This window comes from Malus domestica, chromosome 03, assembly GCF_042453785.1.
Source record: "Malus domestica chromosome 03, GDT2T_hap1".
Taxonomy (NCBI): Eukaryota; Viridiplantae; Streptophyta; class Magnoliopsida; order Rosales; family Rosaceae; genus Malus; species Malus domestica.
The window spans coordinates 27,461,578-27,484,818 of NC_091663.1; the positions used below are offsets into that span (position 1 = coordinate 27,461,578).

Genomic DNA, 23,241 nt, shown 5'->3' on the forward strand with positions numbered 1-23,241 from the left:
CGAGATTCGGAGGGCGGTGCCTCTTCGATTTTGGAGCAAGCAATCTTGTTGGGAGTGTTTTCTCGAATGTGAGTAAAGGTTGGGCATGTTTGCTAGTCTACCTTGCCATGAAGCACAGAGGTTGACACACAAGAACTTTCCAATTATTCAGCAGTGGTACTGTTCCTTTACCCTTGTAGGTAATAATATGGTAGCTAGACCTTCAAAATTTATGTGTCTAAACTTTGTTAGTGCTGTTTCTTTGCTATTCTTTTACCCTTCTTGGTTAGAGCGATGTAGTGGGAGTTGCAAGCTTCACGTGTCTCAACTTTGTCGGAGAACTTTGGCAAAGTTATCTGTGGTACCCATGAGCTAATGTTGCGTGTGGGAAGTGGGTGATTGAACAGTAAGATTCATGTGTTTTCTATTTCACCAGAAATCTTCGACAGAATGCCCATAATTTCCGTAAAGCTGAGTGTGCGTGTGACAAGTGCTGACAAGGCTGGAAAAGTAGGTGCCTTTTCGATTTCTGAGATCGGCCCTCGTGGTCTCTGAGCAGCCCAGCTTTTGAGAAAGCAAGCGCCTCTTCGATTTCTAAGATCGGCCTTCGTGGTCTTTGAGCAGCCCAGCTTTTGAGAAAGCAAACGCCTCTTCGATTTCTGAGATCGACCCTCGTGGTCTCTGAGCAGCCCAGCTTTTGAGAAAGCAAACGCCTCTTCGATTTCTGAAGCTCCGTCGAGTGCATATTTTTATAGAGGCTGGCATTAAGTTCCAAAGAACACTTGAAATCTCTACCAGTAGAAGCTCCATTCTTGCACTTCTAAGATATTGATTTGTCCGACCTCTTCTCTCTTCAACACCTTTGAAAAATGTCTGGCCCCTCCGACCGTCGTTTTGACTTAAACCTTGTTGAAGAGGTAGCCACGCCTTCTCCAGACAACATATGGCGCCCATCTTTCGTCTCCCCTACTGGTCCTTTTACCGTTGGGGATTCCGTGATGAAGAATGATATGACCGCTGCGGTGGTGGCTAGGAACCTTCTCACTCTCAAAGATAACAGACTACTTTCCAAACGGTTTGATGAGTTGGCTGTTAAGGATTTTCTGGCTCTCAGTGTTCAGTGTGCAGGTTCTGTGTCTAATATGGCCCAACGCCTATTTGCTCGAACCCGCCAAGTTGAATCATTGGCGACTGAAGTGATGAGTCTCAAACAGGAGATTAGAGGGCTCAAGCATGAGAATAAATAGTTGCATCGGCTCGCACATGACTATGCTACAAACATGAAATTGAAGCTTGACCAGATGAAGCAATCTGATGGTCAGGTTTTACTTGATCATCAGAGATTTATGGGTTTGTTCCAAAGGCATTTATTGCCTTCGTCTTCTGGGGCTGTACCGCGTAATGAAGTTCCAAATGATCAACCTCTAATACCTCCTCCTTCTAGGGTTCTGTCCAGTACTGAGGCTCCGAATGATCCCCCTCCTCCGGTGCCTTCTCTTTTTTGGGCTCTACCGACTGCTGAGACTTCTCCTAAGCAACCTTTGTTAAGGCTCCCTCATGTTTATTTATTTTGACTCATGTATATGTACATATTTGTAACTTATCGGGGATATCAATAAATAAGCTTTCCTTCATTTCAACGTATTGTGTTAAATACACCAAAGCCTTATTCACTAAGTTCTTTGAATTTTCTTTTGTTGAAGCTTGTATGTTGAAGCTTTGTGAGTGGAGTATGTAGGTTGAGGTAGTGTTCCCTTAATTTCCCGAGTGAGGAATACTTCTCGGTTTGAGACTTGGAAAATCCAAGTCACTGAGTGGGATCGGCTATATGAATCTTAGAACGCCATTGTGCTCGGTCCTGTGTCATGTCCTCCGTTAGATCCAAGTACTCTAAGTCTTTTCTTAGAGTCTCTTCCAAAGTTTTCCTAGGTCTTCCTCTACCCATTCGGCCTTGAACCTCTGTCCCATAGTCGCATCTTCTAATTGGAGCGTCAGTAGGCCTTTTTTGCACATGTCCAAACCACCGTAACCGATTTTCTCTCATCTTTCCTTCAATTTCGGCTACTCCTACTTTACCCCGGATATCTTCATTCCTAATCTTATCCTTTCTCGTGTGCCCACACATCCAACGAAGCATCCTCATCTCTGCTACACCCATTTTGTGTACGTGTTGATGCTTCACCGCCCAACATTCTGTGCCATACAGCATCACCGGCCTTATTGCCGTCCTATAAAATTTTCCCTTGAGCTTCAGTGGCATACGGCAGTCACACAACACGCCAGATGCACTCTTCCACTTCATCCATCCAGCTTGTATTCTATGGTTGAGATCTCCATCTAATTCTCCGTTCTTTTGCAAGATAGATCCTAGGTAACGAAAACGGTCGCTCTTTGGTATTTCTTGATCTCCGATCCTCACCCCTAACTCGTTTTGGCCTCCATTTGCACTGAACTTGCACTCCATATATTCTGTCTTTGATCAGCTTAGGCGAAGACCTTTAGATTCCAACACTTCTCTCCAAAGGTTAAGCTTTGCATTTACCCCTTCCTGAGTTTCATCTATCAACACTATATCGTCTGCGAAAAGCATACACCAAGGAATATCATCTTGAATATGTCCTGTTAACTCATCCATTACCAACACAAAAAGGTAAGGACTTAAGGATGAGCCTTGATGTAATCCTATAGTTATGGGAAAGCTTTCGGTTTGTCCTTCATGAGTTCTTACGGCAGTCTTTGCTCCTTCATACATATCCTTTATAGCTTGGATATATGCTACTCGTACTCCTTTCTTCTCTAAAATCCTCCAAAGAATGTCTCTTGGGACCCTATCATACGCTTTTTCCAAATCTATAAAGACCATGTGTAAATCCTTTTTCCCATCTCTATATCTTTCCATCAATCTTCGTAAGAGATAGATTGCCTCCATGGTTGAGCGCCCTGGCATGAACCCGAATTGGTTGTCCGAAACTCGTGTCTCTTGCCTCAATCTATGCTCAATGACTCTCTCCCAGAGCTTCATTATATGACTCATTAGCTTAATACCCCTATAGTTCATGCAATTTTGTACGTCACCCTTATTCTTGTAGATAGGCACCAAAGTGCTCCTTCGCCACTCATTTGGCATCTTCTTCGTTTTCAAAATCCTATTGAAAAGGTCAGTGAGCCATGTTATACCTGTCTCTCCCAAAACTTTCCACACTTCGATTGGTATATCGTCTGGGCCTACTGCTTTTCTATGCTTCATCTTCTTCAAAGCTACAACCACTTCTTCCTTCCGGATTCGACGATAAGAAAAGTAGTTTCTACACTCTTCTGAGTTACTCAACTCCCCTAAAGAAGCACTAATTTCATGTCCTTCATTGAAAAGATTATGAAAATAACCTCTCCATCTGTCTTTAACTGCGTTCTCTGTAGCAAGAACATTTCCATCATCATCCTTAATGCACCTCACTTGGTTTAGGTCCCTTGTCTTCTTTTCCCTTGCTCTAGCTAGTTTATAGATATCCAACTCTCCTTCTTTGGTATCTAGTCGCTTATGCATATCGTCATAAGCCGCTAACTTAGCTTCTCTCACAGCTTTGGAGAGGCTATGACTGAAAAGGAGATCTTGCACAATATCATGTTTGTGATGGTCGCAGGTCATGAAACTCTTATATGTTGTGCTTACTTTTCTATTGCGACTTCTCGCTACTCAGTGGCGAAGCCAAGATTTGCTAAGGGAAGGGGCAAAATTCAAAATGGTGCAAGGTTCAATCGAAGCGGTTACTTTCACATTTGAGAGTGCAAAGTTTTGAGTCTATTCATAGCATGAAATACTCTCTCCACCAAAGCGGTTGTAAGCAATAATGTCAAAGTCAATGTAAAAAGCTTAAATTGGCTAGGATTAGATCCTAAAAAATGTTAAGCGCTAGTCAAACAGCGGACTAGAACCGAGCAGCTAGGTGCCTAGGCAAGAGCCTAGATGGATTTAAATTAGGGAGTCTTAACAAAACACTTCTGGTATTGTTTACTTTTAACGTTAAAGATATTTTTACTATAAAAAGGTCACTCCTGGTACTATTCACTTACAACACATTTTTGTCCTTTTGATTAAAACTCAAAAGTTTTCAAATTATTTTCATTAGTTTTCCTATTATTTGAAACATGAAACAAGTCCTCAAAGTCACATTGGAAATTCATTGAAGCACTTGTGTCTTTAAAGTCTAATTAGGGACCAATCAGAAGATCAAACCAAAAGAAAGAGAGACTAAGCCAAACCATTTAACCAAAAACAAAGGAACCAAGTCAAACGGAAAAAGATAGAAAGAAAAAAATGGGAAATAAAAAATGGAGAAAAGCAACAAAGGAAGTATCAGTGGCGAAGCCACAGCAGGGCAAGGAGGGGCGGACGCCCCTCCGGTTGTCGGAAATTCACATGTAGAGCAAGGAATCCACCGATTTGGTCATCGAAAAGCCACATAAAGAGCTATGGTATCGGTGGGCTCCCTGTTGCAGAGGAGGGCAACTCCTGCGCGAGGAAGAAGAACATAAAAGAAAAGTTGTTTTTGTGAACACGAAATTTTCCTGATACGAAAGAGACAAGAACAACGTGCATAAAATAATATTTTGTGATTTTTTATTTATGGGGTTACGATCTCCAATTTGATCATTTGATTCGATCTCCGTAAGGTGTTGATTTATGGATGTTGTTGATCCAAGAGCCGTTGAGGCTTGATTTTGGATGAACGGTTGGGAGCTTCTTCAATGGCCGTCGGAGCTTGATCTTGAAGAAATGTTGTGTAGATTTGTTGATATTGTTGATCCAAAGGGCCGTCGGGACTTGATCTTAGGATAAACAGTTGTGTGGATTTGTTGATGTTGTTGATCCAAAGGGCCGTTCGGGCTTGATCTTATGATGAACAGTTGTGTGGATTTGTTGATGTTGTTGATCCAAAGGGCCGTTGGGGCTTGATCTTAGGATGAACGGATGTGTTGATTTGTTGATGTTGTTGATCCAAAAGGCCGTTGGGGCTTGATCTTAGGATGAACGGATGATGAACGATGAACACTTTCTTCAAAGGCCGTCGAGACTTGATCTTCAATTGGTGGAAGTTCTTCAAGGGTCGTTGGGGCTTGATCTTGAAGGAGGATTTGATGAAGAACAAAGAGGGCTTTCTTGATCCTTCGGGATTTGCTTGAGAGCTTTAAAGTTTCAAAGCTTCAAAGATTTGGGGGATTGTTGATTTATGGATATTTTGTTGATCCAAGGGCCGTCAAGGCTTGATCTTGGATGAACAGTTGAAAGTTTCTTCAAGGGCATTTGGGCTTGATCTTGAACGTTGACGGATGAACAGATCTTCAAGGGCTTTTGGGCTTGATCTTGAAGAACGGTTGGATGTGTGGATTTGTTGATCTTGAAGGTTGAGGGAAGTTCCTTCAAGGGCTTTGGGCTTGATCTTGAAGGTTTGAGGATGAACAGATCTTCAAGGGCCATTGGGGCTTGATCTTGAAGGAGGATTTGACGAAGAACGAAGAGGGTTTTCTTGATCCTTCAAGATTTGCTTGAGAGCTTTAGAGTTTCAAAGCTTCAAGGATTTTGGATGTGTGGGGAGTATTCTCTTCCATTTTGGGAGTAGAGAAATGTATTTGTGAATTGGTTGATGATACCTTGATGTAGAAGCCTATTTATAGGCTTTGAGAATGAATCACCACCACAAAATATTTTTTTCTTTTCCAAGCACCATTGCCTAATTTCCCACTTAATACAATTTTAAACTTGAAGTGGTAATTTTATGGTCTAATTTTCCACTTAATACAATTTTAAACTTGAAGTGGTAATTTTATGGCCTAATTTTACCACTTAATATCATTTTAAACTTGATATGTGCATGCTTTGTCATTGCCCAAAATGAGAAGAAAACCTTGTTTTGATCTTCAATGGATTGAAATGTGCTTGCCTTGTCATTGCCCAAAATGAGAAGAAAAACTTGTGTAATCCTCCAAGGGTATTTCTTCTTATTTTGTTGAGTCACACACCATGTGTACAATTTGTATGACACGTGGCATATGCCATGTATGCCCTGACACGTCAAAATTTTAATGCGTTGGTGAACATTTATTTCACCGCAATTTCGATGTCTACAAATGCCCCCACTTCAAGGTGCGTCGTATACATGTGCTTGTCACGTGTAGGAGATGCGTTTTGAAGTCCCCTACTGTAGATGTCGATCCAAGGGCCATCGAGGCTTGATCTTGAATTGGGCTGGAGATTTCTTCAAGGGTCGTTGAGGCTTGATCTTGAATTGGGCTTGAGATTTCTTCAAGAGCCGTCGAGGCTTGATCTTGAAGGTTGAAATTGGACCAGAAGGAGCTTCATGTGGTAAATGATCTTTGGCTTTGGTAGTGGATGAATTGGCACGAATTTGTTTTTGCGCTTGTTGACTTTCCACAGCTTATTCTTGAACTAGATTTGATTCAAGGGTGGTGGACACTTGATCTTGAATCGGACTTGTGATTTCTTCCAAGGTCGTCGAGGCTTATTTTTGAATTTGGCTGGAAGCTTCTTCAAGGGTCGTTGAGGCTTGATTCTTGAAGGTTGACTCGAACACATGGCAAGCAGGCACGAGGGGAAGGTGATGACTTGTTGCTTTGTTCAATCTTTCTAATTCACACCTGAGCAGTTTGGTCAACGGTATGATCTTCAAGATTGATGGGCTCTTCTTCCAGTTGGTGACTTGATCTTTAAGGATTTGATTCAAGGATGGTAAATCGGCACGTGAGCCCACAACGCCTAGTGAGTCGACCCAAGAATTTGAGGGTCAAAACGAGTCATCCACCCATAGTGATTGCAACCCTGATGATATGAGCTACTTTTGATTTTGAAGAAGTAGCGGATGAATCGGCACGTGCTTTGTTGTGCTTGTCTCCACATGCTTCAATGTATCATTTTCCCTTGCCTTATCTATTCTTCTGGCAGAATGTGGCATCTTCTTGAGATCCTCAGTTCAGACTCCTTCTGCTGAGTTGACTGTGCAGGCTGCATTCTTCTCTGCTTATTTCTTCAGGCAGATGTGGCAGCTTCTTGAGTTCCTCAACTCGGACTCCTTCTGCTGAGTTGACTGTGCAGACCACATTCTTCTCTGCTTGTTCCTTCTCCACGTTGTCTCCACATGTTGCAATGTATCATTTTCACTTGCCTTATCTGTTCTCCAGGCAGATGTGGTAGCTTTTTTGGAAGTACAACAGTAGTAAAAGACGAGTATTCGAGAATAATACCATGTAAGCAACCAGGCAAACGTTCCAGGTAGTCGATTCCTTACCCGAGTTTGAGTGGAAGTTCCGACATATTGCTTTCTTTATCCTTGTCTTTGCATGTAAGAACAAAGACAAAGGAAAGGACAGGGAGAAAGCATAATATGAGATACTCTTGCTTTCTGCCCTGGTGATATGAGATACTTTTGCTTTTGTGTCATTTGTTTGCAAAGGTACCCCAAGGAATAAGGAACACTGAGTGACTCGAGAGGTTCTGTTGGGAAGGCATTCTCGGAGATGAAGAAGGGTTCTGTATCTCTGCCTTGCTATGGAGGGTGAAGGTGGACAATTATAGGAAGTTGTTTAATATCTGTAGAGGTACTATTCTTTCACTCGTGTCGGCAACCAATGCGTGATTGATCAGTATGGCTTCACGTGCTTTCTTCTTTATCAGAAATCTTCGACAAATTGTCCGTAATTTCTGCCAAGCTGAGTGTGCATGTGACAGGTGTTGACGAGGCTGAAAAAGACTGGCGCCTCTTCGATATCTGGGATCGGCGCTTCGACAAATTGCCCGTGATTTTCGCAAAGCTGAGTTTGCGTGTGACGGGTGCTGACGCGTCTGGAAAAGCAAGATGCCTCTCTGATTTCTGAGCTTGCCTCTTTGATTTTTGAATTGGCCTTTTTGAATTCTGAGCTCGCCTCTTCGATCTCTGAAATCCCGTCGAGTGCTGATTTTTATAGAGGCACGTAGTTCGTTTCAAAGCACACTTGAATTTTCGCTTGTAGAAACTCCCTTCTTGCACTTCTAAGATCTTGATTTGTCCGATCTCTTCTTTCTTCAACACCTTTGAAAATGTATGGACCCTCCGACCGTCGTTTTGACTTGAACCTTGGTGAAGAGGCAGTCCCGCCTTCTCCAGACAACATATGGTGCCCATCCTTCATATCCCTTACTGGTCCTCTTACCGTTGGGGATTCGATGATGAAGAATGATATGATCGCTGCGGTGGTGGCCCGGAACCTTGTCACTCTCAAAGATAACAGACTACTTTCCAAACGGTTTGATGAGTTGGCTGTTAAGGATTCTCTGGCTCTCAGTGTTCAGTGTGCAGGTTCTGTGTCTAATATGGCCCAACGCCTATTTGCTCGAACCCGTCAAGTTGAATCATTGGCGGCTGAAGTGATGAGTCTCAAACAGGAGATTAGAGGGCTCAAGCATGAGAATAAACAGTTGCACAGGCTCGCACATAACTATGCCACAAACATGAAGAGGAAGATTGACCAGATGCAGAAATCTGATGGTTAGATTTTACTTGATCATCAAAGGTTCGTGGGTTTGTTCCAACAGCATTTGCCTTCTTCTTTTGGGGCTATACCGCGTAATGAAGCTCCAAATGATCAACCTTCGGTGCCTCCTCCTCCTGGGGTTTCGCCGAGTGATGAGGTGCTAAACAGTCAAACTTCAGCGCCTCTGGCTTCACACGAGCAACCTTCGTGAAGGCTCCCTCCTGTTTGTTCTTTTTTTTTTTTTTTTTTTTTTTTTACTGATGTAAAATGTACATTTCTATAAATTTTCAAAGAAATCAATAAATGAGCCTTATTTCATTCTTTGTGTGTGTGTGTGTGTGTATATATATATTTTTTTTTGTGCCAAAAGCATAAAGAATTTTTTTTTTTTTTTTTTTTTTGCAGATGGTGCCTGATGCAGTTTCAGCTCATTCAGGCAATGAGCTTTGGTGTCGCCTTTTATGCTCGTGCAGACCAGGAGCGTTGGTATCGCCTTTTATGCTCATGCGGATCAGTAGCGTTGATGTCGCCTTTTATGCTCATGCGGACCAGGAGCGTTGTGCCATGCAGTTTAGGCTCATGTAGGCGAGGAGCCTCATGTCCTACAGTTTAGGCTCATGCGGACAAGGAGCTTTGGTTCGTGCAGTTTAGGCTCGTGCGAACAAGAAGTATTTGTGGTTCGTCAAGCGATCCGGGAGAATTGTTCCTCACAATCTTCATAGCAAGGAGCCTGGACTAAGTAGTTGAATAAGTCTTCTGGGAAGATGTCACACATCGTGATGGGGATGGATGATCTTCGTGTCAAAGTTTCATTATCTCCAACACTTTCACATTGTTCTGGAGGTTGACAAGAGCTTCTTTGCCCCCTTTCCCATTGGTGAACTTGTGGAAGAGATGATTACTGCGTGGAGAGGCGTTCCTCGCAATCTTTATAGCAAGGAGCCTTGACCGAGTAGTTGAATAATTTTCTGAGGAAGAAAAGATCGCGCATAGTCGATCTTTATGTAGAAATTTCCTCATCTTCAACACTTTCACATTGCTTTGGAGGTTGGCGAAATGACATGAGTTTCTTGTGCAGTTTCTTCGGAATGACATGAGTCCATCATTCCACTTCACTCGGCTTGACTGGCATGGTTTTGGAGCATGTCCCCAGCGATTGAGGTGAAGATTTTGAGTTGATATAGCCAGAAGTGATGTCTTCTTCCGGGATTTTGTCTTCTTTGTCTTTTTGGGCCTCCTCTTCAGTACGGTCCACTTGGGTTTGTTACCGTGAAGATTGGCCGGTGTAGATGATGGTGCGCCTCCTTACCTTCAGTGGTCCTTTTGTGTTGACCTCCAAAGTTGCTTGGCGCTTCATCCTTGAAGGAATCAAGCTTTGAACATCGTCTTTTCCTGCTAGACTGTCGAGCTTTTCTTCCTTTGGCATTGTCTTCCCATTTCTAGAAGGCTTCTTGGTTTCTTCAAGTTTTTCCAAAGCCGATCGTCGCAAGCTGATCGTCGCAGAAGAAAGCTAGGCTTGCTGCTTTGTTTCTTAGGTTTTGACAACCTTTCAAAACAGAGCTTTGGGGTGTTGGCGTGTTAAGCCGTTTGAAGACGGAAGTTCGGTCTTGCCCACCAATGCGATCAAGTGCCGACCTTCTGGATTTTGAACGATTCAGCCTATCAAAGACTGACACTCGAAGGGGAGGTTGAGGCTCCTCTTGATCTTGTTCAATCCTCAAACTGATGTGTTGAGCGCTAGCATTTTTGGCTTTGCTTGAAATCTTCACGAGTGCATTTGGTGTGAAGCCAAGTCTAGCTCTGTTGTTGTCAACTCCGTAATCATGCTCCTCCAACTTCTTCTGAGTCTCAGAGATGTCATGATCTTTGTCGTTGATGGTGTCTAAAACCTTCTTCCTAAGATTTGAAGAGGAAACAAAGTCGTGCCCAGCTTTTGACATGAGTTCGTAGGCCTTTGTGTTGAGACCTTCTTCGGTCCTCTTAGTTGGAAGGGAGCTTAGTTTCGCTTTGACGCCATGCTGCGCCTCCAGATGGTTAATGAGTCTGGCAGTTTGCAAGGTTTTTTCCTTCACAGTCTTTATCAGCCTTGCAATTGTTTCCTTCATCTGAACCAACTGTTCTTCAATTGAGGTAGCGCAGATGGTCATGACTTGTTCTTTGTTTGAAGCCATGGAGTGTTCTTGAATTTCTTGAACGGAGAAAGAGATGAAAGGTAGAGATGGTCCCACTGGGCGTGCCAAATTTGTGAACACGAAATTTTCCTGAAACGAAAAAGACAAGAACAACGTGCACAAAATAATATTTTGTGATTTTTTTATTTATAGGGTTACGATATCTAACTTGATCCTCTGATTCGATCTTCGTAAGGTGTTGATTTATGGATGTTGTTGATCCAATGGCCGTTGAGGCTTGATTTTGGATGAACGGTTGGGAGCTTCTTCAAGGGCCGTCGGGGCTTGATCTTGAAGAAATGTTGTGTAGATTTGTTGATATTGTTAATCCAAATGGCCGTCGGGGCTTGATCTTAGGATAAACAGTTGTGTGGATTTGTTGATGTTGTTGATCCAAAGGGCCGTTGGGGCTTAATCTTAGGATGAACGGATGTGTGGATTTGTTGATCTTGAAGGTTGAGGGAAGTTCCTTCAAGGCTTTGGGCTTGATCTTGAAAGTTTGAGGATGAACAGATCTTCAAGGGCCATTGGGGCTTGATCTTGAAGGAGGATTTGACGAAGAACGAAGAGGGCTTTCTTGATCCTTCGGGATTTGCTTAAGAGCTTTAGAGTTTCAAAGCTTCAAGGATTTTGGATGTGTGGGGAGTATTCTCTTCCATTTTGGGAGTAGAGAAATGTATTTGTGAATTGGTTGATGATACCTTGATGTAGAAGCCTATTTATAGGCTTTGAGAATGAATCACCACCACAAAATATTTTTTTCTTTTCCAAACACCATTGCCTAATTTCCCACTTAATACAATTTTAAACTTGAAGTGGTAATTTTATGGTCTAATTTTCCACTTAATACAATTTTAAACTTGAAGTGGTAATTTTATGGCCTAATTTTCCACTTAATATCATTTTAAACTTGATATGTGCATGCTTTGTCATTGCCCAAAATGAGAAGAAAACCTTGTTTTGATCTTCAATGGATTGAAATGTGCTTGCCTTGTCATTGCCCAAAATGACAAGAAAAACTTGTGTAATCCTCCAAGGGTATTTCTTCTTATTTTGTTGAGTCACACACCATGTGTACAATTTGTATGACACGTGGCATATGCCATGTATGCCTTGACACGTTAAAATTTTAATGCGTTGGTGAACATTTATTTCACCGCAATTTCGATGTCTACAGTTTTAAAAAAAATCTTGGACCCCACGACGTCGTTTCAGCATTCCTTTTAAATGAAACGTTGCGTTTTGTTACTTTTTCTTCCATTCTTCCTTTGTTGCTTTTCTCCGTTTTTTATTTCCCATTTTTTTCCTTCTATCTTTTTTCCGTTTGAGTTGGTTCCTTTATTTTTGGTTAAATGGTTTGGCTTGGTCTCTCTTTCTTTTGATTTGATCTTCTGATTAGTCCCTAATTAAACTTTAAAGACATAAGTGCTTCAATGAATTTCCGATGTGACTTTGAGGACTTGTTTCATGTTTCAAATAATAGGAAAACTAATGAAAATAATTTGAAAACTTTTGAGTTTTAATCAAAAGGATAAAAATGTGTTATAAGTGAATAGTACCAGGAGTGACCTTTTACAGTAAAAATGTCTTTAACGTTAAAAGTGATAATACCAAAAGTGTTTCGTTAAGACTCCCTAATTTAAATCCATCTAGGCTCCTGCCTAGGCACCTAGCTGCTAGGTTCTAGTCCGCTATTTGACTAGCGCTTAACATTTTTTAGGATCTTATCCTAGCCAATTTAAGCTTTTTACATTGACTTTGACATTATTGCTTACAACCGCTTTGGTGGAGAGAGTATTTTATGCTATGAATAGACTCAAAACTTTGCACTCTCCAATGTGAAAGTAACCGCTTCAATTGAACCTTGCACCATTTTGAATTTTGCCCCTTCCCTCAGCAAATCATGGCTTCGCCACTGGGAAGGATAGAAGAAAAAGTAACAAAACGCAACGTTTCATTTAAAAGGAAACGACGTCGTGGGGTCCAAGATTTTTTTAAAACAACTTTTCTTTTATGTTATTCTTCCTCACGCAGGAGTTGCCCTCCTCTGCAACAGGGAGCCCACCGATACCATAGCTCTTTATGTGGCTTTTCGATGACCAAAGCAGCGGATTCCTTGCTCTACATGTGAATTTCCGACGACCAGAGGGGCGTTCGCCCCTCCTTGCCCTGCTGTGGCTTCGCCAATGTCGCTACTGACCTCGTTGTACATGCAGCCTTCTTCAAGGTTTGCATAGTGCCAAACATTTGAGGGTTTTTATTTACTGCTAGGCCGCTATCATTAATTATTCGAGAGATGATATTAAATTCTTCTTGAATTTGTGAGTAATAGAGCAAGAATAAATAACTAGAAGCAAATCCTCTGAAGAGTTCCTGACATGGGAAGACCTTGCCAAGATGAAGTACACATGGAGAGTTGTAATGGAAATGATGAGGATCCTCCAGTCTTTGGTGGGAAAGACATCGAGTTTGATGGGTTCCTCATCCCCAAAGGGTGGTCTTCGTTCCTTAAATTTGTCATGGGCTTTGCGGGCATACCGGGAATTTACTCAAACATGAGATTGGTGGGTGCGGGCGTGCCACTACTAGATGTCGCTAGTAAACGGGTTTTGAATGATTGAGGTTGCACCTGAGATTGACTTCAAACCAAGAGATTGTGTCATTGAGTGGGAGTGGCTCAAATTAAGGTTCTTTGTTTGCCTGAAAGATAAGGACTTTACTTATATGGAGAGATGGAACAATATGTAAATGGCAAGGTTGCTGGAAATGTATATGACAGAGGAAAGTGAATGACTAATATTGCAAATTGCTTGTAAATTAAATGACTGGAAATGAGTTGTACATAAAGACTACAAAGGAGATCGATACTACCGAATGAGAAGCAGAGCTATTAACCTAGACAAAAGATGGCTTTTGTGAAGGCTGATCTTGAAAAGGATTGAGGTTGAGGGCTGACTACAACTTCGTATGCAAATCTGGCTTAAGCAGAGTTTGTGTATTTGTTTGTTTGATTGGTTGAGTGTCCATAATCCTTGTGCTTTTGCTCCTTTATATAGAGATCTAAAAAGAGCCCTTTGCTGAGAACATTGCACTTGCTCCAAAGAAGCTTGGCCAGATTGCATGTGAAATAATATTTAAAAAGGGAAGTTTGTATCTCCATCACATGCTTTCACGACATGTCTCCACCACTTTCAATAAACTAACATTTAAAAGAAGCAAGGTGGCTTCTTTCACATGTTTTCTGCAAGAATGTATGTATGCTGCCTTCCAATCCACTTGAAAGCATGCATTTGTCTTGATTAAACAAATCTCTTGGCAAACCTCCACCACCCAAATAATAAGGAAAAACAATATTATAATATCAAACTCTTCCACTTGCAACCAAACATCTCTCCAAGTTTAATGTTTTGTCTCATTATCCTCCAAATGTCATATTTTACCCAAATGGCTTAAATAAGTAAAATGGTGCACATTTTAGGTGCAAACAGGTGGCAAGTAAGTTAAATTTACCTTCCCAAGTGAATTAGTTATTGCTTTCGTTCTCTCATTGTCTTCCAAAAATATAGACTAGATGAAAATCCTAACATACAATACTTTCAGATATTTTGGGCTATTCCTATGACTCATATGGAGGCTAACATATTTCCAGAGCCATCCAAGATTGATCCGAATAGGTTTGGGAACCAAGCATCAACTCCACCTTACAGCTTTGCTCCATTTGGAAGAGGACCTCAGAAAATGTCCGGGATATGAGCGCAATCCATTATATGGTGACTCAGTTCACATGGAAGCTATGTGCAGATAACAACTTCAGTAGAGATCCCACGCTAGTACCTACTCAAGGACTACCTATAAAAATCATCCCAAGGAGAGCTTGTTAACTATTAAGATGTTTTTGTAAGTTTGATATACGTTGTCGGCCCATTCTCTTACAGATTAAGATTTTGGACCATGTGGTTATCCGATGGTGTTATCAAACTTAAATATTTATAATGCTTGTTTAGAATATTGCTTGTTTTGAAAGCAGGAATTAGATGGATGGATTCAAATGAAAACTCATAAACCATCCTCACGCGTGCAACAAGTGTAGCCAGTTTTTACTCCGATTTAAATCGTTGAGTTGTAGGAAACAGAGAGAAAACCTCTTCACTTCGAAACTGAGACAAATCTGAACTGCATAAAAAATTCTTTGTTACTTTCTGCATAACGCTGTTAAATCTTCCTACAATCTTCTTCAAATCACTTTTAACTTACTGGTATTAGTCCGTTTGTGCACCGGAGGCATGTGGAACTTGTGTCGATGTGGTCAGTTGTTTAGGGATACCAGCTTCATAATCTCACGGACATTTAAATGTAGAAACTGGCTCTGTCAAAGATTAGCAGATGTGATATATTCTCCTTTGAGCAATTTCTCATGAATTCAAGTAATACCTTGCTTGTTTATTTAACCCAGTTGCACTCTGCTTGTTTGGAAACAGGAATATGTAGATGGATGTGAGGCTTTATTTCAGTGGGGAACTCATTTGGTGGTTAGGATTGAATTGGAGTGTATAATTCACCGTATGCAGTGTATGGATTAGCCGTGAAGGAAACTTCTTTTCCACCTCAGTAGGACTGGAAGCAGTCATTTTGGCCATACTCTCTAGGGAATCAACCATCTCGGTTAAACCTAGATTGTAAAAACTATCATTTTACATTAGACTAAACTCGCCCTTCGACTTGTGCTTGCCAATTGACTTTCTCACTTACTGTCCGTTGTAGGTTGTTCTGTAGCATTAATATTTGGAATCTTGAAAGTTTCACCAAATGTAGCCCTTTGCCACCACGTGCTAACTTCTGTCACGTCCAGTCTTTGTCAATAACAACAAAGCCTTGTTCCATTAAGTGGAGTCGGCTGTATGAGTCATAGAATGCAATTGTACTCGTTTTTGCACCAAGTCTTCGGTTAGTTCCAAGTACTTCATGTCTTTTTTTATCTCCAAGGATTCCATCTCAATTCTTAACTCCGGGCCTTATACCTAAAAAAACATGAAATCATTAAGGGCATCAATATGATGGTGACCAAATATCCAATAATCAAGAAAATCTAATTTGTCTCATACATCTGTTTTTTAGTGTGATGGCAAAGATTGTGTCTTCATGCATTTGGGGTTGAATCATCAAACCAATCTCTTGACTAGCCGGACGGACATTGCCATGAACTGACGTTTTTGCCGTCTTGCATATGTTATGGATCATCAAATCAATGTCTAGAGAACTTAGGCAAACTCACGGTTCAAAAAATCCAAATCTTTCAAAAATTAAAATGTTCTCCAATGTATGACATACACCAGATGAATGAAAAGATGGATCTGTGGCTAGAGACGGATCCACAGAAAGACCACGGTGGTCCCATGACTCTTCGAAGGCCAGAAAAATACCTATGAAGGTCCTCCGGGAACTCTCCAAATGTTTCAACAGGGAAACCGACCTACACCTACGTTATATATGAGCTACGTCCAGGCAGTTTGTTTATTTTGTTAAATGATATATAGTTGTCCAATCAAACTTCTAGTGTATGAAGCATCCATGGAGGAGACGTGAAGTTACATAAGCTTTCCCGCAAAGAAGAAGACCCATGCTAAAACTCATTTTTTCTTGATTCTAAGACGCAGTTTCTTGCTTCATCTTACTAACTTAAAATGAAATGAACCGTCTCACATGTCATATGACCCTCAATAAATATGGGCTAGCATTCCAAATAGACTTAAAGAGTGGTGAAGCCCTATAAGTTGGTCTTTTATTCAGACAAGCTAGAGAGTTATGAAACTGGTATCCCTAAAGACTGGTGAAGTCCTATAAGTTTGTTTACTTGTTTTGTCTATCCAACACTTGTGTTAGAGTTGTGTACTCTAATTTTCCCCAACAATTGGAATCCAAGCGGTAAGATCAAGGACCGTCTCTAGTGAAGCTTCCAAGAATCGTGAGAAGTTTAGTACTTCGCAAGATTGTTGGTTAATCTTGTTCGGCTTATCGAAGTTCTGCCGACATGATGTCTGACCTTCAAGTTATTGGAGCAATTAAGAAGCTGAACAACAAAAATTACAACACGTGTATGGAGTCTTACCCACAAGGCCAAGATCTTTAGGAGATCGTCAGCTGTAATGAAGTTACACATCCAAAAGAAGACGCTAGTAGCGCTCTGCTAAAGTGGAAGATCAAGGCAGGGAATGCCATGTTCGCCCTAAAAACCACAGTCAAAGAGGACATGTTTGAGCACATAACGAAAGCCAAAACACCAAAAGAAGCGTGGACATCTTTGCCACACTCTTTTCAAAGAGGAACGATACAAAACTGCAGCTTCTCAAGAATGAGCTGTTATCTGTGGCCCAAATGGACATGACAATTGCCCAATAATTCCACAAGGTAAAGTCTATTTGCCATGAAATTTTTGAGTTAGATCCTAGTGCTGCCATTGTAGAATCCAGGATAAAAAGAATAATTATCCATGGGTTGAGGTCCAAATATCGAGGTTTCATTACGGATGTACAAGGATGGCCGACCCAACCATTACTTGTTGAGATTAATAATTTGCTTGTCGATCAAGAAGCTTTGGCAAAGCAAATGGGAGGGGTCTCGTTAAGAGGTGAGGAGGAAGCGCTCTACACTAATAAAAGTAAAGGCAGCTTTAAGCAGCATGCTGGTGAAGTATCTAAAAGAAATGGTGACAAGGCGAAAGGTCATCAAGGAGGAAGGAGTTCTCAGCAATGAGGAGCTCCAAAATATCACAGCAACCGTGGTGAGTCCCAACACAATAAAAGGTTTGAAGGCAAATGTTACAATTGTGGAAAGAAAGGCCACATGGCAAAGAACTACTGGTTCAAAAAGCCTGTAGAGAGTAACATCCCTAGCTCAAAAGAGAAAAATGAAGATGATTGGGACGTCTTTGCGTCTCTAGCCCTGGAGGAAGAGTGGGACGCTGAAGCATCCGTTGCTATGGAGAAGCAAGAGTCAATTCTCACAGCAACAAGTCCGGAGTCGATTGACTACCAAAATGATTGGATCATGGATTCAGGCTGCTCAAACCACATGACAGGTGATGAGAAAAAGTTACAAAGTATGACTGAGACAAGGGAAGCCACTTGGTGGTGACGACCAATCACTCGAGGCTACTGATTGCTCACATCGGTAAGACAAAAATTATGCCCTGATACAACACGAACCATGTGCTGCTTCAAGAGGCCTACCGTGTTCTAGGTATGAAGAAAAATCTGCTTTCAGTGCCACAACTGACGTCATTAGGAAATTATGCCTTGTTTGGTCCACGAGATGTGAAGGTGTATTTACACCTCAAGATCTTAGGGACGCCAACAATGAAGGGACGGCGACTGCAGTCAGTCTATGTAATGTCAGGAGAAACTGCATACGTAGACAAGACAAAGAAGAACGAGATAACTGATTTATGGCACATGAGATTGGGTCACGTTAGTTATCACAAGCTAAATGTGATGATGATGAAGGCAATGCTTAAGAGGCTACCTCAACTTGACGTGAGAACATACGCAGTTTGTGCATGATGCCAATATGGTAAAGCACATCAACTACCATATGAAGAGTCAAAGTTTAAAGCAAAAGAATTGTTAGAGTTGGTTCATTCCGATGTGTTCGAGCTCGTCAAGCAACCACGTCGATAAGTGGGATGCGGTACATGGTGATGTTTATTGATGACTTCTCCAGGTATGTATGGGTTTTCTTTATGAAAGAGAAATCTGAAACATTTTCAAAATTTAAAGAGTTTAAAGAAACAGTCGAAGGAGAAGTGGGAAAGAATATATGTTGCCTACGCACAGATAATGAAGGAGAATATACCTCGAATGAGTTTTCCTAGTATCTATGATAATGTAGAATACGTCACCAGTTCACATGTGCTAACACATCACAACAGAATGGCTTAACAGAAAGAAAGAGCCGACATCTTGCATAGATATGTCGAAGTATGCTCCATGCTAAGAATGTAACAGAAAGGTTTTGGGGCGAAGCTATGAGAACTGCAACTCATGTGATCAATAGGCTTCCTCAACCAAGGTTAGAATTTGTCTCACCTTTGGAGCAACTGTGGGATATGAAACCTACAGTTAGTTACTTTCGAGTATTTGGCTGTGTGCTACGTTTTTGTTCCAAGTCATTTATGCAGTAAGTTTGACAAGAAGGCAATAAGATGTATCTTTGTGGGATACGACGGCTAAAGAAAATGGTGGAAATATTATGATCCTACAACTGGAAGATGTTACACATCGCGAGATGTGGTGTTTGATGACGTATCTTCTTGGTGGTCCTCAGAAAAGGAGGCGTTACCTTATTCAAGAGAAATTGAAGATAAGTTGCAGCAAAAGATAGGGGAGCAGACAGTTCGAATCCAATCGAGACTAGATGAGTCTGAGGATTCACTTAATGGTGATGATGTTGAGCAACCAGTACCTCAAAACCCTTGGCAAACTGGCGTGTATCAACAACCAGGAGAAGATGGACCTAGTGAAGTAGAAGTATCAACTCCACAATCACAACTCAAGAGGTCAACAAGAATATGGAAGCCAAATCCCAAATACGTCAACACAACAATAGAAAAAGAAGTAGTTGAACCCGAGTGGCTCAAAGCTGGGAGAAAAGATCACTATGCTATAGAAAAATCAAACTTAGAATCTAGTGTCAAAGCCAAGAGAGATGAAGCATCGACACAACGTGGAGAAAGAATGAGCTAGTGTTGAGAGAAAATGTTAGAAATACAACACCAGCCCAAAGAATACAGTCTAGCCCACGATGAAAAACCAAAGGAAAAGGCATGCATATGCTAGAAATTCTAGCATGAGTATGTCGGTGGGATGCATGCATATTAGCAAGCTAGAAAGGACTAGCTATTGTAACAAATGTGTGGTCATAAGCAAAAGCCCATGTCGGTGGGCTGTTTCTATAAATAACTAGACGATTAGTATTTATATAAAGCCCATGTCGGTGGGGCAATAGGATAGTCGGCAAGCCCACAAATGAAGTAAGAAAGAGTAAGAATCTAGAGAGAGCTAAGTAAGAAAGTGTGAATCTTTGTAAGTGAGAGTGGTCTTGTAAAGAGTCTGAGTGATCTAGCGTTTGTCTCTAGTAGTGAAACAGTGTCATAACTTCTAAAGTGTGTCTTTGAGAGTGTGTGTTGTAATATTAATTTTGTGTGTGTAATACAAGTAATTTGTTTATTTGTTTTGTTTCTCCAACACTGGTGTTAAAGTTGTGTACTCTAATTTTCCTCAACATACGAAACAGAGAGAAAACCTCTTCACTTCAGACCTGAGACAAATCTGAACTGCATCGAAAATTCTATGTAACTTTCTGCTAAACGCTGTTAAATCTTCCTACGATCTTCTTCAAATCACTTTAACTTACTGGTATGAGTCAGTTTGTGCACCGGAGGAATGTGGAACTTGTGTCGATGTGGTCAGTGGTTTAGGGATACCAGCTTCATAATCTCACAGACATCTAAATGTTAGAAATTGGCTCTGTCAAAGATTAGCAGATGTGATATATTCTCTCTTGAGCAGTTTCTCATGAGTTCAAGTAATACTCTGCTTGTTTATTTAGCCCAGTTGCACTCCGCTTGTTTGGAAACAGGAATATGTAGATGGATGTAAGGCTTTATTTCAGTGGGGAACTCGTTTGGTGGTTAGGATTGAATTGGAGTGTATAATTCACCGTATGCAGTGTATGGATTAGCCGTGAAGGAAACTTCTTGTCCACCTCAGTAGGATTGGAAGCAGTCCTTTTGGCCATACTCTCTAGGGAATCAACCATCTCGGTTAAACCTAAATTCTAAAAACTATTGTTTTACATTAAACTAAACTCGCCCTTCGCCTTGTGTTTGCCAATTGACTTTCTCACTTACTGTCCGTTGTAGGTTGTTCTGTAGCATTAATATTTGGAATCTCAAAAGTTTCACCAAATGTAGCCCTTTGCCACCACGTGCTAACTTCTGTCACGTCCAGTCTTTGTCAATAACAACAAAGCCTTGTTCCATTAAGTGGAGTCGGCTGTATGAGTCATAGAATGCAACTGTACTCGTTTTTGCACCAAGTCTTCGGTTAGTTCCAAGTACTTCATGTCTTTTTTTATCTCCAAGGATTCCATCTCAATTCTTAACTCCGGGCCTTATACCTAAAAAAACATGAAATCATTAAGGGCATCAATGTGATGGTGACCAAATATCCAATGACCAAGAAAATCTAATTTGTCTCATACTCTGTTTTTTACTGTGATGGCAAAGATTGTGTCTTCATGCATTTGGGGTTTATGATTCATCAAACCAATCTCTTGACTAGCCGGACGGACATTGCCATGAACTGATGTTTTTGTCGTCTTGCATTTGTTATAGATCATCAAATCAATGTCTAGAGAACTTAGACAAACTTACAGTTCGAAAACTCCAAATCCTTAGAAAATTAAAATGTTCTCCAATGTATGACATACACCAGATGAATGAAAGGTTGGATCTGAGGCTAGAGGCGTATCCATGGAGAGACCATGATGATCCCAGGACTCTTCGGAGGCCGGAAAAACACCTATGAAGGTCCTCCGGGAACTCTCCAAATGTTTCAACAAGGAAACCGACCTACACCTAGGGTTATATACGAGCTACATCCAGGCAGTTTGTTTATTTTGTTAAACGATATATAGTTGTCCAATCGAGCTTCTAGTGCATGAAGTATCCATGGAGGAGACGTGAAGTTACATAAGCTATCCCGCAAAGAAGAAGACCCATGCTAAAACTCTTTTTTTCTTGATTCTAGGATGCTGTTTCTTTTTTCATCTTACTAACTTTAAATGAAATGAACCGTCTCACATGTCATGACCCACAATAAATATGGGCTAGCATTCCAAATAGACTTAAAGACTGATGAAGCCCTATAAGTTGGTCTTTTATTTAGATAAGCTAGAGAGTTCTTAAAGTATTGTAAGAAAAACCTGTTTTATTTTCTTTCTCAATAAAGAATAGTAAAGTTATATTTTATGACCTAGCTAAAAATGACGTTTAGGTAGACTTTGTAATTTATAATGCTTTAATTATGAATGAAGAGTGTTATGTTTTAATTTCTCAATGTTATTTTATCCAATATTTTTTTAGAACCTTTTACATTAGGACCCTCGAGATCAAAATCTAAATCTGCCACTGTTTGCCGCCAAGACTCCAAAAACCAAGGGCGGCTAAAGATCCCCGATGAATACTAGAAACCAGTGCGTACTAATCAAATGTGTACCAACAGATACAAAACAACAAAGCATTATGCTTTTATATCACTGCACTACGAACAGCTAAAACTTATCTTCCAAGCCAAACCAACCATCTTGATTTTTGCATTGTTATCTCCAGACCTCCCTTTACTGGACTCCTATTTATATCGAATTCAATTGCCTTTGATCCGTCACTCACTCTCTTGCACAACAAAAGCCACCCGAATCATGGATGCCCTTGTCCTCACAGTTTTCCTCTTCCTCATCCCCGTCTTCTTTCTCCTTACAAGAAGAAAAAAATCATCAGAACGGCTTCCTCCCGGCTCATTGGGACTACCCATTATAGGTCAAAGCCTTGGTTTTCTTGGAGCCCTGCGTGCCAACACTGCCGAAAAGTGGCTTGAACAAAGAATCGCAAAGTACGGTCCAGTTTCAAAGATGAGTCTCTTTGGCAAGCCAACAGTCTTCATTCATGGACAGGCTGCCAACAAGTTTGTATTCAACAATGATGGCACATCATTTACCAGTCAACAACCTGAGTCTACTCGTATGATTTTGGGCGACCGGAATATACTGGAACTGAGCGGCGAGGATCACAAGCGTGTCAGAAGTGCTCTTATGCTTTTCTTGAAGCCCGAGTCACTGAAGCGATATGTTGGAAAAATGGATGAAGAAATCAGGAATCATCTTGAGATGCACTGGCATGGCAAGCAAAAAATAACAGTAAGTTAGCGTCCTCGGCAACTTTTGGGAAAAATATACCATGACCTTGTATAGTTTGGCAACAGGTCATGTTTTTGCAGATTTCTGTCGTGTTCGTGTTTTTTGCAGATTTCTGTCATGCGGTTCAAATTTACTAGGTTTTTAAATTTTTGATAGGTTTTGCCCCTCATGAAGAACCTCACATTCAACATAATATGCTCTCTACTTTTTGGGGTTGAACGAGGACCTCGCAGAGACGAACTCATTGAGTGTTTCCGACATATGATAGAAGGAATCTGGTCGGTCCCTGTTAATTTGCCCTTCACGCGTTACAACCAAAGCCTCAAGGCGAGCAAGAAGGTTCAAAAAATGCTCAAGGAACTCGTATGTGAAAAGAGGGTACAACTTGAGCAAAAAACTACTTCTCCACTCCAAGACCTTATAACCTGCTTGCTTAACATTCGAAACATTGACAACGAAGAAGAATTAACGGAAAATGAGATCCTACACAATATCATGGTAGTTATGATCGCAGGATATGACACTTCATCTGTTGTGATTACTTTTCTTTTGCGGCTTCTAGCGAATGAACCTGCTATCCATGCAGCCGTTCTTCAAG

The 23,241-nt window shown here is 41.0% G+C and overlaps 1 protein-coding gene across 1 annotated transcript; it reads left to right on the forward strand.

The window, feature by feature from the left end:
• The first annotated feature begins 22,148 nt into the window (after positions 1-22,148).
• On the forward strand, positions 22,149-22,796 carry LOC103434698 (taxoid 2-alpha-hydroxylase-like). Its single transcript, XM_070819691.1, has 2 exons — positions 22,149-22,643; positions 22,752-22,796. Exons 1-2 carry the CDS (start codon positions 22,149-22,151, stop codon positions 22,794-22,796), a joined length of 540 nt encoding a protein of 179 aa, XP_070675792.1.
• The last annotated feature ends 445 nt before the right edge of the window (positions 22,797-23,241 follow it).

What these genes read in the sequence shown, in the direction of transcription:
- LOC103434698 (XM_070819691.1), top strand. Translation starts at nt 22,149, where the DNA reads ATGGATGCCCTTGTCCTCACAGTTTTCCTCTTCCTCATCCCCGTCTTC. An exon ending in ATGGCAAGCAAAAAATAACA is followed by an intron (nt 22,644 to 22,751) that starts GTAAGTTAGCGT and finishes TGTTTTTTGCAG; the next exon opens with ATTTCTGTCATGCGGTTCAA.